Source organism: Balaenoptera acutorostrata, chromosome 5 (genome assembly GCF_949987535.1).
Source record: "Balaenoptera acutorostrata chromosome 5, mBalAcu1.1, whole genome shotgun sequence".
NCBI classification, from domain to species: domain Eukaryota; kingdom Metazoa; phylum Chordata; class Mammalia; order Artiodactyla; family Balaenopteridae; genus Balaenoptera; species Balaenoptera acutorostrata.
The window spans coordinates 96,339,894-96,355,757 of NC_080068.1; the positions used below are offsets into that span (position 1 = coordinate 96,339,894).

At 34.9% G+C, this 15,864-nt stretch overlaps 1 protein-coding gene across 3 annotated transcripts in view; it reads right to left on the reverse strand.

Annotated features, from left to right (window-relative positions):
• Positions 1–15,864, reverse strand: part of SLIT2 (slit guidance ligand 2) — a 386,465-nt gene that overhangs the window by 132,998 nt on the left and 237,603 nt on the right. For all 3 annotated transcript variants that reach the window (XM_007187619.3, XM_007187618.3, XM_057546961.1), the window contains exon 5: positions 10,772–10,843. In XM_007187619.3, the coding sequence (XP_007187681.2) occupies positions 10,772–10,843 (72 nt within the window). The remainder of the gene's footprint in view (positions 1–10,771; positions 10,844–15,864) is intronic.

Below are 15,864 nucleotides of genomic sequence, written 5' to 3' on the forward strand. Positions count from 1 at the left end.
GCAGTGATTTAAACCAGTGACTTTCAGAGGGGCCTTTTCAAAGTCCTTACTTTAGAAATTATTTACATAGAGAATGTCTCATGAAATATACATCTCATTTTTAAGAAGGTCTCTGGGGGACATAATCATATAGGAGGCTACCTTGATGCCATGCAAATGGTGCGATCTAAGATGTGCAATATAAAAAACGTGAGCCCTCGAGAAGATACAATTTTATTGCTTGTATAAACTAACGCTTTCCCCAAACAACAGCTACCACTCATGCTACTGTAACAGCTGAAAGCATTTCTGCTTATTAGGAAGTATGCAGAGGTATAATTTTATTTTCTAAGAAGACTTTTTAAAGACTCATGATGTAATATGGTTGCTGCAGTTCCAAGAAAACACTTAACATTCTTGAGCACTTTTGATTTTTACAGATTAAATTCATTTAACAATTAAGTTAATAGCCTTTTCTTAATTTTAAAGTGCTAAATATATATCTACACTACTATTCTCTAACCTCTTGAACAATTTATCAAAGCCATTTAAATTAGCACAATGGCATGAAGTGTTACCCTTGACACACTACAAAAGAGAAATTGTTTCCAGACAAATTGGCAAAATCTTTTAATGCTATCAAATTTGCCTAATGCAGTCTCCAGGTTAATCTGTAAAAGGGTGAGCTGTATGTTTGCCCATATCTTATTATCCTTAGCTGTCAATGTATAAATCAGTGCTGACACAGCTTCTTTTAAATCATGCATACTATACACAAAGGGGAAGCCCTAGTTTGCCAGAAAGCACTCAAGCAAATCTTGTCCTACAAGTACTGAAAGACAGATTACTTTCTGTATACCACTAGAAGTTGAGACGCTGCTGGAAACTTTTCTAATTTCACCCCTCTTTAACGTTGCTCATGGTTATATGCTTCTTCTGATTCTTAACAGAATTCTAAGCCCTTATTGGCACTAAACCATTAAGAATATTCAGCTCTCATAGGACCACAGTTGTCCCTAAAAGTTTCCTGAATGCCATCATATCTCAGTTCAAATATCTTCTGAGAAGGAAGGTATTTTGTGAAAACATTACTCATATGAAAGGACAATGAAAATCAAAGTAAATAATGTTTTTCATCAGTGGGTAGATTTTGTAGTATTCAAAGGTATGTTTATGGAAAGTGTTGTACCCGCATGACTGCTCGTGAGAAAATCTCTCTGCACAAACCTCTATTTGTTTGCATAGGGTTCAAGATAAACAGTGTCAAAACTATGCAAAAGTGTAATTTATTTCAGAGTTTCTGGACTAATTTTCTTCACCTTGTTTCCTCTCATGCTACTCACTTCCTTCTCTACCACCTCTCAAACCCTGGGCACTTCTGCTTTCTGTAAACAGGAAAGGATCTGTTCAGCCAAGAGTTTAGTGACATGTTTAGATGTGATTATAAATTGTGCCGTAAAATTGTTCCAAATTAAGGAATTAGTAAGAGGAAAATTTTTTCACGTCTCTAAAAAGCAATGTTACAGCTATTTACCCAGACATACGGTAAATTTGTTGATCTTTAGATGATAAGAGCAATAGGTGCATCAGAGACGGCCTGAGGACCCTTTCCTGACACAGGAGCTACTTCCCAGGGGGAAGCAAGCTAGTGCTTTTCTTTCTTTTTTTTTTAACATCTTTATTGGAGTATAATTGCTTTACAATGGTGTGTTAGTTTCTGCTTTATAACAAAGTGAATCAGTTATACATATACATATGTCCCCATATCTCTTCCCTCTTGCGTCTCCCTCCCTCCCACCCCTCTAGGCGGTCACAAAGCACCGAGCTGATCTCCCTGTGCTATGCGGCTGCTTCCCACTAGCTATCTATTTTACATTTGGTAGTGTATATATGTCCATGCCACTCTCTCACTTTGTCCCAGCTTACTCTTCCCCCTCCCCATGTCCTCAAGTCCATTCTCTAGTAGGTCTGTGTCTTTATTCCCGTCTTACCCCTAGGTTCTTCATGACCTTTTTTTTTTTTTTCCTTAGATTCCATATATATGTGTTTTTCTTATTTTCCCAGGAGAAAGAACGGTATGGAGAGTACCACTGGTGGTTTCTTTCAGACTTTTAGCCTACATGTTCTTGCCCAGACTGCTGTGTCTCCTCCTCATTTCCTACCCCCAGCCCTCCTCTCTGTTTCTGTTCAAATTCCGACCCATCCTCTCTGATCCTCCACTGTCCTAGTTTGTAAGAGTGTGACTTGAAGCAACTGCTTTATCTTTAATTTCAGGAAAATAATGTTGTTAAAAAATATATTCTCTTTAAGATTTCTCTCAGCATTAACATTCTATGATTCTCTTTTCAGTGGTAAGTGCTCCTCTTCTGATGCTCTAGAATAACTCTAGACTGCCTATTTTATTTTTTCCTAGCACTGGTAAATTTAGTCTTAGAGAATGCAGTATGTTTTTATTAAGAGAGATCACTCTGTGCCTCACTCACATAAAATTTCTAAAGCTGATCTGATTGTCTTTAAGACTAAAAATAATTTAGCCTAGTTTCAGATTTTGATTAATTCTCAGTATGAGAGACAATATATAACGTTGCTAAGTATAAATTTTTAAAAAGAGGTAATTAAATGACAAAAACGGTTGAACATTTGCTTACTTGGTATCCTGAAATATAACTGGAGACACTGCATTCTGTTACTTTTTTTTTTAACATCTTTATTGGAGTATAATTGCTTTGCAATGTTGTGTTAGTTTCTGCTGTATAACAAAGTGAATCAGCTATATGTATACATATATCCCCATATCCCCTCCCCATTCTGTTACTTTTAAGTAAGTCTTTTTCAGGATTTCCTGTTTTCATTTTTAAAAATCTAGATACCATACTGTTTGAATTACACATACAAAACATACCTTCCTGCATTAACTTTAGTTGGTTTTGTCCTTACTCATAGAAAATTCATATTTCAGTGCAGTGTCCAAATAATAAAATCTTATTACTAATTTTCTTTTTGTAAAAATTAGAACACCATAAAATATACTTAACTCTGAAACAATAGTGAACATAAAAATTCTTTAATAATTTCTAAGCCAGGCAGAGTTTCTCAATGTCTCAACAAAATTATTATGACTATGCTCAACTTTTCCAGGGTTTTTTAGGTATGAGAAATAGAAGTGTCGTTCATATTTATCTCACCACTGTAAGATGACAAACTCCAAGAATCTAGCTGACTTAAAACACATCAAAGTGACTACAGTCAATATGAGGGAATAACAACATTTCACTATTTTAAAAGCAACCTGATAAAACATAAATATAATGGGAGAAAAAGAAAAAAAAGTGCTGGTAAGGATGTGGGCAGGATCTGTTCTATTTCTTCCCTGTGTGTATAAAATTCAGGTGAATATGAGTGCCTAAATATACAAATCTTATGCTAATAATGATTGTTTAAGAAGCAGTTCAAGATTTAAATTATAATACATAGAGGGCATAAGAAAAATTTAAATTAATCCATATCAGTGAACATCCTAGAGAGAGGTATCAGCAACCATATTATTTACCTCAGCATAAAAGCACATCTGTGTTAGCCTGGACATTAATGAAGAAAATAACCAAGGAAAGGACTCTTCTTAGGAACCCAAAATAATTTATGTTATTTGAGAATTTAACCCTTTTGCAATGTTTCAATAACATTTTGTTTTTCTCACGGGAATAAAGAATCTCACATTTTATTGGAATAAGCTGTGGTATAAAGTTATATTCATTTGATAATTTATTAGAAGGAAGCTAAAGGTAGTTCTAACAGAGATGGTAATAGACACTGGAGGAAAGACAACTAAGTTGACCTTCATGTTCTGGTAAGTCTAAGTAGACTAATCAAGGGAGGTAGAAATTGAAACTGACAATGATAATTGCTAGCATTTATTGAATGCATAGCAAATGGCAGGGTCTGTAGATATACCCGTCTCATTATTTCTCACAATTACTTGAAAAGGTAGGTATTATCATTATTCTGATTTTATAGATAAGAAAATGAGGCTCACAGAAGTTCAATAAACTATGCAAAATAGGTAGTAAATATTTAGTGAAACCTTGATTCAAATTTAAATCTATGTATTGCTGAAGCCTTCATTAGATACACAGGTGGCTAGGAAAAGAGATTCAGGAGCTATTCATTCTGCGAATGGAGGTTTCAGCTGAATTTCTAATGGCCAAGTTTCAAGGAAGAAGCCAGTAGACGAAGAATGTTACAGAATTTCTGAAAAGGAAGAGATTACCCTAGGCGAAAATAATCGTGTGAGGAAGAGAAAAAAAAATCCCATGATCCCTAAAAGATGGATAGAATCCAGTAAGAGAAATAAAAGTGGGCATTCCCTATGGAGGAGACTGGTTCAAAGAACACTTGTGAGAAGAGGTTCTACAATGTTCACAGTAAATGTCTGCAAGAGAGGGGCCATTCTGATGTGAGCAAAGAACTTGTGTGCAGATTTGGGGGGAGGGGGGCTGGGAGCCTGCATGGGTGTCAGAATGTTGGGACTAGTCAGAATATCTAAAGAGACTAGATGGCATGCCATTCGATAAAAGTCGCTGCTCTCTCAGGGAAGAGCCTATATTCCTACAGACCCTGCAGAACTACTGTAGACAATACTCTGCTAAATCCCCAAGGCTTTGCCATAATGCCTATAGCAAAATGTATTTGTTTTTAATAAGCTGCATGATTTTGAACCAGGTAGTGATGGGATGAAAAACAATGCTTTATGAAAACAAATCTGGCTGCAATGTTAAAACTATCTAATGAGAATATAAACTAGAGATCAAAACTCAATTAGCAGGTTATTGTAATTGCTCAGAGGTAGAAAAGAGTGGCTGTCCAGGGTTGGGGAAGTAAGAAACCTAAAGATCTGTTCTGTCTCAAGGACAACACGCAGCCACAGGAAGATCATGACAATTACTATTTTATACTGATACATATGTGAATTAGATTCCCAACTATTCATTCAAAATGTCTTGTTTTTTTTTTCTTTTTTTGTTTTGGAAAACGTTGATGAAGATACGTTATTTAGACTCAATCTTACATGAGAGAAAGCTAACAGTAATAAAGAGTGGTAAGGCACCCAGGAGAAAGAGCAAAATGCGATGTTGAAGAGGTTATTGGTAGCAAACTTGACCATAGTTGTTGGGGATTATCACAATTCAGTGTGGTTTTTTAGACTGAGTTCAAACCAGGCAAATTCTAGGACCATGGACAGTTCCCATGGTACTGACTGTGGCAACTGCTGAGTTCCTAATACATTTTACATCTAAGAACCCAGACAACTGTTGGTTGCTGGTTGTCCCCTATGTCCACAGGCAGCATTCTGGATGTTAAGAGAAGCCCTGGTCCTTATACCATAAAACTCAACTTCATTTGCTATTTATCTAAATGAACAGCCATTGTTTCAGGTTTGTTCAGAAGGTTCTACCTCCCACTAAAGACCTGTATGTGGTATTTAATCTAACGCTAAAGATAGCAAGCCCCTTGAGTGAGAAACCAACCTCCCCTTCAAAGTCTCTTCAGCCTCAGGCTTACTGAAAACACTTTTTGGGAGGAGCTAGGGGCACTAAAAGTTACAATTTCAATTTGATATAAATGGATTTTATTTTTATGATAATTATGTAAAAAGTATGTAATTAAGTATGACAAGAAATGTAGTAAACTAAACATGAAAAGTAGCTGATTACGGTAGACATGCTGTAAATATGACTTAATTTATAGGACAAAGCTAAAGTAAGTCTTGCATTTGAATGGTTAAATATATAATACACTCTTCTGATTGTTACATATTTATTCTATATTACGTGAGCAACCTTGTTCCCTTATCATCGTCAAGAATGCAGATGATAGAGGAAAAGAAACTAGTAGATTGATATTTTAAAATAGAGAAGTGTGAAAAAATAGCAAAATATATGTCTTTCTGTGTACCTAGTATAGAACTGTGAATTTTCCTCCTACGGGTTTTAATTGATCCATTAATAAAATAAATTGAAGATGACAAGAGTTCCAGAAAAAAATTAAATTTCTAAATAACATAAATAGCTGTGTAGCAACATATAGATTAACCTTCTCTTCCCTATTTGCCAAATCTTATCACCAAGAATCTGTGCATCCCAAATTGGGTCATCTGTTTCCTAAAAAGTCATGGCCATGCATTCTTGTTTCCCAAATGATACCATGACTTACTCAAAGAGAACCAAGCTAAATCATCTTATAACTTAAATCATCTTATAACCCTTGTCTGTAAACTAATGTATGTTATAAAAGAATGAATATAAATATTTTCCTTAACCTATTTTTTAACAACAGGTAGTTTTATTGGAAAAGGAGGGTAAGATTCATAACATGAAAATTTAATGGAATTGGTATAATGCAAGCAAATAGAAAAGGAATGTATTTATTAATGAACAGTAAAGAGTAAAGTTTGGAACACACAGTACATTTTGAGGATATACTGCAACATGAAAGAAGAATAAAAACCAGGTATGATGTACTTTAAAGAGTCTACCTAAAATAATGCTTGTTGGGATTTAGCTATTTTAAGTATTCAGGTTCAACTCATTAAAGAAACTAATGTAAGGTATGTTAGAGTTTGCTTTTGCAGTGTGAGTAACTATTGGCAATCCATTTGATTTTTAAGTTCATATATTTGCACTTCTTTGCTTAAATCCTAAGATAACATGACTAGAAATGATTTCTCATAAAAACAGGAGACTCTTGGAACATTTTTATATTCATAAAACACCTACTTAGAGAATAATCTTGCAAGTCTCAGCAATAAGGCAAGATTTATTATAATTTGAATATTCTCTTAAATTATTCAATTAAATGGAAATGCCTCATACATACTTGTAAACAAAACTGGCACAATGTAACATGTCTTTGTTCAGAAACTGATCAGGAGGCAGCCAAGGCTTTATTAGTCAGTGTTAAATATATTAAATATATATACAAAGTTTATCAAGGAAAATCATATAAACATTGATTATCATTTTGGTGAGGCATGATTTGGTAATGATATGGTATCAGTACTTGAATTCATACTTGGAGAGTTCAAACACACAGATGTAAATCCTATGTAAAAGTGCTGCCAGTGACTTTTATAAACACTATTATTTAGTTGATATTTTAATACTATCTTGTTATTCTCAGATCTCACTGTCTAAAATGCCAGAAAACAGAAACTGGTTTAAGTAGCAGGTGGAGAAAATTGGGTAACAAAATAAAATATAAAGGGTTTTAATCCAGTTTGGAAATTAATAGAGGTAAGCAAAAAAGTTATGGGAAGTTCTCCCTGGAGATGTTTAACAGCAAGATAAATGTCCAGCTGTCTAGAACAGTTTTACTGTGGCTTGCCTGGAGGAAGAGGAATAAGATCTGCTAATTTGCAAAATTTCCACAGCATCAATTTCATATTGTCAGGATGCTGCCTTGAGCATATTTAGCCAATCCACAAGATTAAAGCAAGTGCTTCCAGTGAAAATCTTCTGATAACTGGAATTTGTTCTGAATAAGGCCTGAATATGTGGTAAATCCAATAAACTCGGTACAGTGCATTAGACTAGTCTTTTAGACAGTGCTATACAAAATATCAGCTTGATGCAACTAAAGCACGTATTCCTTCTGTGCAGCCTTACTTCTTCTCTTTTACTCCCTGAATGACTCGAAACACTAGCCATTGTGACACCATGCAGGGTTGTCCAAACTGTAAACGTACACACTGGAATAATAAATAAGACAAAGCACTATGCCTCTCCTTCCCACAATGAATGTTAATAATATTAATAATGTCAATATTTATGGACTTTTATTGAGTCATTACTTGATGACATACAGTTACCATTTTAACAATAATACAAATTAAAATTTACTCTCAGTTCTAACATATTTTACCAAATATCCTTCTTAATTTTTAATGATAAAACTAGACTTCACACAAAGTCCCATGAAATTGAAATTTTTTTGAATAATGTAATTTTAATTAGAGCAAAATGCTTTTTAAATGTGAACTTTTAGAAAATTGTAACTATCATTTAATTAAATAAACCTGTGAATGCATTGTGGCGTTTCAATGTTCTCATGGTCCTTCACACTGTTACATGGAAGGCATTGAGAGTAGCAGGAATAAATTGTTCTTTTGACCATCACATCATCATTTAGCACTCACATAGTTTCTTAAGCCCCCTTTCCTCCATAAGAACAGAAAATTCCAAAGTTAAAATCATTTGGATGCCACTCTACTTGGCTTCCTCCATATGCAGATTGCTATGCTTCTTACCACTGCTGCTATTCCGAATTAGTATTGGTTCGCCTTGAAAAAAAGGTAATATTTCTTACATCATACACACACACACACACACACACACACACACAATACACACACAATACACACACACACATTCAACTGCACTTTAATTTTTATCCTCCAAACCAATCGAAACCCAGAAATCAGGCCTTGCATAGGTCTTAATAAATTTTTACTTTCTCAGTCTGCTTTTACCGGCCACTACTCACCAGTATACAGTATGAACCAACCTCCTTGAAGATTCCTTTATATTTTCTTTCAGTAACTCTTTTCTAAAGTATTCCCTGATAACTTCAAGCAATATCAATACTTTTATCTCTTTCTTTCCTCAGTACCTGTTGCATTTAATTTGTTTATAAATCAGGGTCTTGTGTATATTCATTTAGTACTTTCTGATAGATTTTTTTCCCCCATTTTTGCAGCTCCATGTCTAACTGACCCATGATAGACATGGGTCTGTCTGATCTATTACTAATATTGCAAATTAGTTTATGTTCTCCTTTCCTCTCTCCTTAGTATAAGTTTTTCAGTGCTAACTTCTAGCAGTTGATTAGTGAATACTTGCTGAATGAATACTGTACTATATTTTGTAGCATATTACTGTTCTAAGGTTTTTCACATATGGTTTTGCTCTAATAACCACAGCAAATGTAAGAAATTATTATACTGATTTCATAAAAGTAAAAATTAAGGCTCAATGAAGTTTACTGATTTGTCATGTTTACAAAACCAAAAAATAGCAAGAGATTCTGAGACAGTCCTAAACTCATCTCACAGTATATATAATAACTGCCTTTAAAATGGTAGAGAGAGGGGATGATGCTTTTCTTTTTACCTCTAAACTTTTAAAATCACATTTTTAAAGAATAAATGAAGAGGAATTAAGGAAGAATCCCACCATGACCAGTATCTCACTCCCAAATGTATCCTTAAATATGGGAGAAGGATTACTTAATAGACTTGGATTCCCTAAATATCTTTGCTAAGGTTAAAAGCCACCTGTTTTAAGGCTTTAGAGAAAATACTATTGTAAGATTGCAAGTGGCATTCTCAAAGGGTGGTCAACTTTGGCCATTACTGTCCTTTTACAGAGACATATAGGCAACTCGAGTAGGTGCTACATAGGGATCTTTATGTTGTTCTGACCAGACATAATATACAGAGGCAGTTTTGAACGCCCTACATCTCTGAATCTATCTGAAGACTTCCCTAAGTCTTCATTAGAGATTAAAAACAAAGCAAATAAAATCTCTTTAACATGTAAACGCTCATAAAAACCTAGGGCCAGGATTTTGACGGCTCTACACATTTATACCTAGTAGTCTATATTTTTCTGTCTTTACTTATACACTTAGAAAGTACAAATTAAAAAAAAAAATTTACATTGAGGAGAGGATGTAGAGGCCATAACTTGTAGCTTTATAAACAGTCTTCTTTGACGAAGGAAAACATCTGTCTCACTTTCGCTACTGGAGAAATATTGTTGGAGCTCACCATGGAGAATTCGGAATATAAGTTAATTCTTCAAGTGCCTGCCCTGTTTATTACTAGCTAAGAAATACTGAATTCCTGATAGTTAATCTCAGCACACAGGGGCCTTTTCCCCCCACATTCCAAACTAATGTAAAAGCTACAGAAAATGTTTTACGTTTTAGATTCACGGTGAGTCAAAAACCATCATTTTAAAAGGCTTACAAGGTATTTTTAAATTTATTAAGATATATATCGATGATATTAGGATTGCCACTGTGATCTTAAATCTGGTGTGAAAATAGCTATCCACACTTACAAAAAACACATCTACACAAGACACTAGATTAAAGATTTATCAAGGGATAATACAGAAACATCGTTTTCTTTTTCCTTTCTTTTTTTTTTTTGCTTTTTAAAGAAAAGCTATACATATATTCTTTCATAAAGATATAAGAGGGAAAAGATGCAAGAAAAGTATTCACACAAAGGGAAAGACAATTTTCTCCTTCTCACACTGTTGGCATTTAAAGAAAATGGTGATCTAAAAGCTATTTTAAAAAGCTGTAGCTCTAGGCGACAGGTATCTCTAACAAGAAAATATCATCTACTCTTTCCAGAAAAAAAATATTCTGCATTTCCAATAAACACCGATAACAAGTGAAAAAGGAGCTATTGAAATTAGCTCACAGTAAGGGGAAGAAAATACATTGTAAATACCTTTCAATCAAATAATTTCTTTAGATTTCACAAGATTAATCACAAGGTCTGAAGAATGAATTTGATAACAACTTCAGTTTCAAGACATCTTCTAAACGAGAATCTCTTCAGATAGCTTGTGAAAACAATTTAAAACTTATTGTTACAAGCTCTCCTAAGGAAGCATAAAGATGTATACAGGCTTTCACCATTTTTTTCCTGACACTTTATTTAATATAAATTAAACTTGGAAAATGGATAATTAAAAAAAAATCAATTAGAAAAAATACTTACAGATTTTTAATATCAACTGCCCCACGGAAAGCTTTCCTTGGAATTGCCTGAATTTGGTTTTCACTGAGGTCACTAAAAATAACAAAAAAAAAAAAGATCAAGTTATAAATGTTATTTAAGAATTATTTTAATCAATGTGTTTGAAAAGTGATAGGACACTTCCAAAAAAAAAAAAGAAAGCTAAAAAAATACTAAAGGATCATAATTAAATCCATAGCATTAGATGCAATTTCTAATACAAATATTTTATATATCTAATATAAATTAAAAAGTTGGACTAAATGGTTTCTTGAAGTAATCTTTCAGATCTTTAATTTCATAATAAATTATTAAATATGGTTCTCTTAAATTTAAGAGTTGATTCACTTCTGTGTAATAAAATATTTTTTTAAAACAAATAGTAAATTGTTCATAACTCAATTTCAAGGGGTTCTAAAGTTTTAGTACTTGATATTTCTCCAATATCACTAACATAACTTAAGAAGTATATAGGAAAGCAGTCCCTTTTAACATCCTAGAGAAGACTGGGCAAAAACTGATAAAACCTGGGCAGTATGATTAAGTTTTCATAGCACTTTAAGTAATCTTGAAAATGGAATACGGCAGTACTGGCCCAACAATAAAACCCACAGTTCTTGCATGAAATATTAGCAGCAGGTTGATTTAGAACCTTCTTTAAATAATTCTATTATAACCATAAACACAGACTGTTTATATTTGCATTTTAATTTAATCGAGAAATACATTTTAATCAAGGGAAAAAAAGCACTCTTTGAGTTGAAATGAGAGTTTGTAAAAATCACTCATGTCATGAAATGGATCATTATTTTTCCTTCAGAGTTCAGATGCAATTCTATAAGCTCACATAGTATTATTAGCATTAACAAGTAGGATATAAATACACATGCAAGAAATGTCACTGAAAAGAGGAAATTTTAAATAACACTACCACATAGCAGAAAGCTGAAATATCAAATAAAGTATTAAAGTAACAATGAAGGTACTAAAATTATCTTTAAATTCAAGATAACTGACGCTCGCGAAGAAAGACGAAGCTACTGACCACGGGTACATGCCTGCCAAAACGGAGTCATTTTCCAATTTTGTGGAGGCATTTTGGACGAATTCACCAGCATTCTCTCCCCCAATGCTGCTTATGACCAGAGCTGGTTGCTCACACACTTGTCGCCACACAATAGAGATAACTGGCAGGTACAGAGATTTACTGTGTGGTTTTGACCTCATTAGCACCAAGTTTTAAACAAGTGAGATTTGCATTTATATATCAATATCTGCAATGTTCAAATAAAAAAAAGTTTGCTAAGCAATTTGTAGAGAAATAATGTTAGTCTAAAGAGTAAAGGTCTTTAGCAAAAAAGCAAAGAAAAACACATAAATATTTTATTCCAAACAGTAAGTTTGGAATATGTGCTTATGTAGGAGTTAAGGCAGCCATTCATGTCCTAAGTGAACTGTTTTCAATAGCTTCAGTATATCCCTAAGAGTAATAAAAGTTCATTTCCTTAAAAATTGCTTATTTCTCCAGCTTGTCGTTGGTTCAGACTGACTTCCCTCCTTTGTTTAATTACATCGAGTTAGAATGTTTAATAGCATATATTTAAAAGCCTAATGTCAGAAACAGTGCTCAAAGGAGGCTACTGAGCTAGGAGAAGGTAAAGAGAGATACTGGAGAAAGAAAATTCAGAAAGTAATAAGAAATGAGAAGGGAAAAAACTGAATTCAAGCAATTTAATTCTAGAGCACTCCATGAGAACAGATAGTGTTTTTTTATTGTTGTGCCCCTGTCAGTTCAATGTTTTCTCACCACTGATTTTTTTTCCCCACTTCTCCTAGAACAAAGACTGCTTTAGAGACCGTGTAGGTGAATAAAAATGGCAGAGATGTTGGCTTCAGACCTTGCCTGCTTCCCAGGCTCTGCAGTCTTCCCCTCCCACCAGCTGGGGCCATTTCATTCGCCACCTGCAGTCCCAGCTCTTCTCAGCCTCTAGGCACAGTTTTTCTAGGGTCATGGTCTCCAAGAGGGTGAGGGTGTGGTGGGAGGACAGTCAGGAGGATGACTTCAGGCGGCTCATAGAGACATGGCTGCAGAGCACTGACACACACAGTCAGAACACCATTCCTTCTGAATGTGATTTTCGTCCTTTTGACCGCCTCAGGCAGAAGTCTAGGCCATTAGAAGGGTTTTATTCTGCTAACACTTACCATCTTATCTTTTATAGAACGGTGAGGGACAGTCAGGCTCAGAGCCTCCCTAAGGTCAGTGGCTTATGTGTCGCTGCCCCCCTGAGTAGACTATTCTATGGGGGTCTCTGCTCTTGTGCTCCGCTTACTCTGGCAGCCAAATTCAGTTATGGATCTCAGGTCCCTTCAGTTAAGTGGGCAATAATATTCACCCATGACAGGAGGAAGAAACTTAACAAGTTTTCAGTACCTGCTATGTGCAATACTTAAATTTTTAGAGATAATATAATATCAAATTTATGTTTTGTAACCCACATGGCCATCTTGTGAAGTAGATATTATTATTATCATTATTATTACTATTTGTTATTATTAAAGAAAGCAAGCTTCAACGATATCAGGTGCTAAACAACGACAGAAAGTGTTGAAGTATCAAGAGATGTAGAGGAAATCCAGATAAATATTGAGTCAAGATGTGGGGATTTCTAAAGATGACACTGAGGGCTACTTAATCCATCTCAATATGTCCTTCCTGTGGCCTAAAACTTAGGAGATTTTTTCTTAACTCATCCTAGCCTCTGACTTATGTCATTTGCATTTTTGTGTGAAATAAATAGCACAAGCAAGAGTACGGAGGTAGAAAAATAGAACTTCCATGGGAGTAGCTTTTGGTCTGGTTTGCTTAGAAGGTATAACATGCAGTGCAGTAATAAGAGATGAGGTTGGAAGGAAAAGTGAGGGGTGTGAGGAGTAGACATTTTGATACCGATTGAAGAGTGAGTTCTTATTTCAGCAGACAGTGGCAGGGAGGGAAGAGTGACGTATGGGAGCAGGACAGATGCTCTTCCTTAGATTAAAGCGGCAGTAGAATTTAGGAGAATACAAGGGGTCAAAGACTCAAATCTGGATAACCAGATACAAGATTTTTATGCTGGTTGGGGAAAAAGTAATAAGAATTATGAAGCAACATAATAACCATCAATACATTGCTTGTTCACCCTGGGCTTGTTAATGGATGGGCTCCCACCCTTTAGATAGAAAAGGTACAAGAGATTAAGAGTGGTATCAGGGATGCATGAAGAACCAAAACTTAGAAGTGAATTGTATGTGGATATGGATTAGGCAAAGAAGAGAGAGAAGATGGAAGTCATTTTGAACTTCGATAGAGGAACCATTAACAAAATTGGGAAATCAAAATTTACAGTGTCTATTATGAGTTTGGTTGTGGAAATTTTTCAGTCTCGTTGGAGAGATGTGATCTATATCTCACAGTTTGATGATAACAAAGGTAGTACAGAATAAGTAAAGCATGAGTGGAGTCTTAGAAAAGTGATCCAGGAGATCAGAGAAGTAACAGTCATTGGAGGCTTGGTTGATTCAGGCCACTTTCAAAATAGAAAGGGAATTTTTTGAAATTTGATGAAAATTACTGAGCTCAATATTTCTCATCCTCCAGTGTTGGTACAGGTGGGTGGCAGAAATCCAAGGAGAGAGGAGGTATGCCAGAGGAATTAAGAGCATAGGCTGCAGACTGAGAAGTGAAGTAGGTATTATTATTATCATTATTATTACTGTTTGTTACTATTAAAGAAACCAAGCTTCAGCGATATCAGGTATTAGTGCTAAACATTTATTAACCATGTAACCTTGCGAAAATTGCTTACATTTTCTGTATGTCAGTTTCTTCATCTGTAAAACGAAACAATAACAGTGTCTATATCACAGGACTGTTGGTGGATTCAATGAAACACTCTTTAAAGTGCTCACAAAGTGACTGGCGCACAGTAACTACCACAGAGGCATTGGTTACATACATATTACAATTATGCTACTAGGAGAATTTGCTCTGCGCCCCTAAGTGTATCTGCTCTGTTCCTTGAAGACCATTGTAGGCAATGTGATACATTACTGACGGGAGTGCATTGTTCTGTGAACTATGTGTATGAGAAAAATGAGTCAGAACTACTGAGTTAGCAGGATAGTGCTGTCAAGGGAAGAGTCTGTAATTATATCACTAGGCAATAGAGTGTAAAAATGTGCTTCCAAGTAGGAAAATGGCTTGATTGGAGTTGATTTTTAGGAAGATTGATCTGGAAACAGAAATTCAGAGCAGGCAGGAACAATGGACAGAGAGGGGCATTGGGCAGTAGTATGGAGAAATGGGGGGTCTCCAGTGAACTAGGCAATTCTTTTTGGAGAGCATTAAATAATAAAGTTGAGAGTTGGAGTTAGGTCCAAATATAAGGTCTTTGATGCAAGTTAAGGGGCTTGTCATCTTGGGGAGAGTTTGGAACCACTCAACTTTTCTGAGGAAAGGAATAGCAAAATGCAAAAAGCGTTTGGGGAAAACAAGTGTGATAATTGGGGAGCTGGGATGGAAGACAAGGAGACTAAATTAGCTTTGTAAATTTTTGGACACAAATAAATGGAAAGATATTACATGCTCATGGACCGGAAGAACTAATATCGTTAAAATGTTCAAAGCAATCTACATATTCAGTGCAATCCTTATCAAAATTCCAATGGCATTTTTCACAGAAATCAACAAACAACCCTAAAATTTATTTGGTCCCACAAAAGAACCTGAAGAGCCAAAGCAATCTTAAGAAAGAAAAACAAAGCTGGTGGTATCACATTTCTTGATTTCAAGCTATGTTACAAAGTATAGTAATAAAAACAGCATGGTATTGGCAGAAAAACAGAGAGATCAATGGAATAGAGTTGAGAGCCCAGAAATAAATCCACACATATATGGAAAATTAATTTATGACAAAGGAGGGAAGAATATACAATGGCGAAAGGACAGTCTCTTCAGTAAATGGTTTTGGAAAAACTGGACTGCCACATGCAAAAGAATGAAACTGGACCACTGTATAACATCATACATAGAC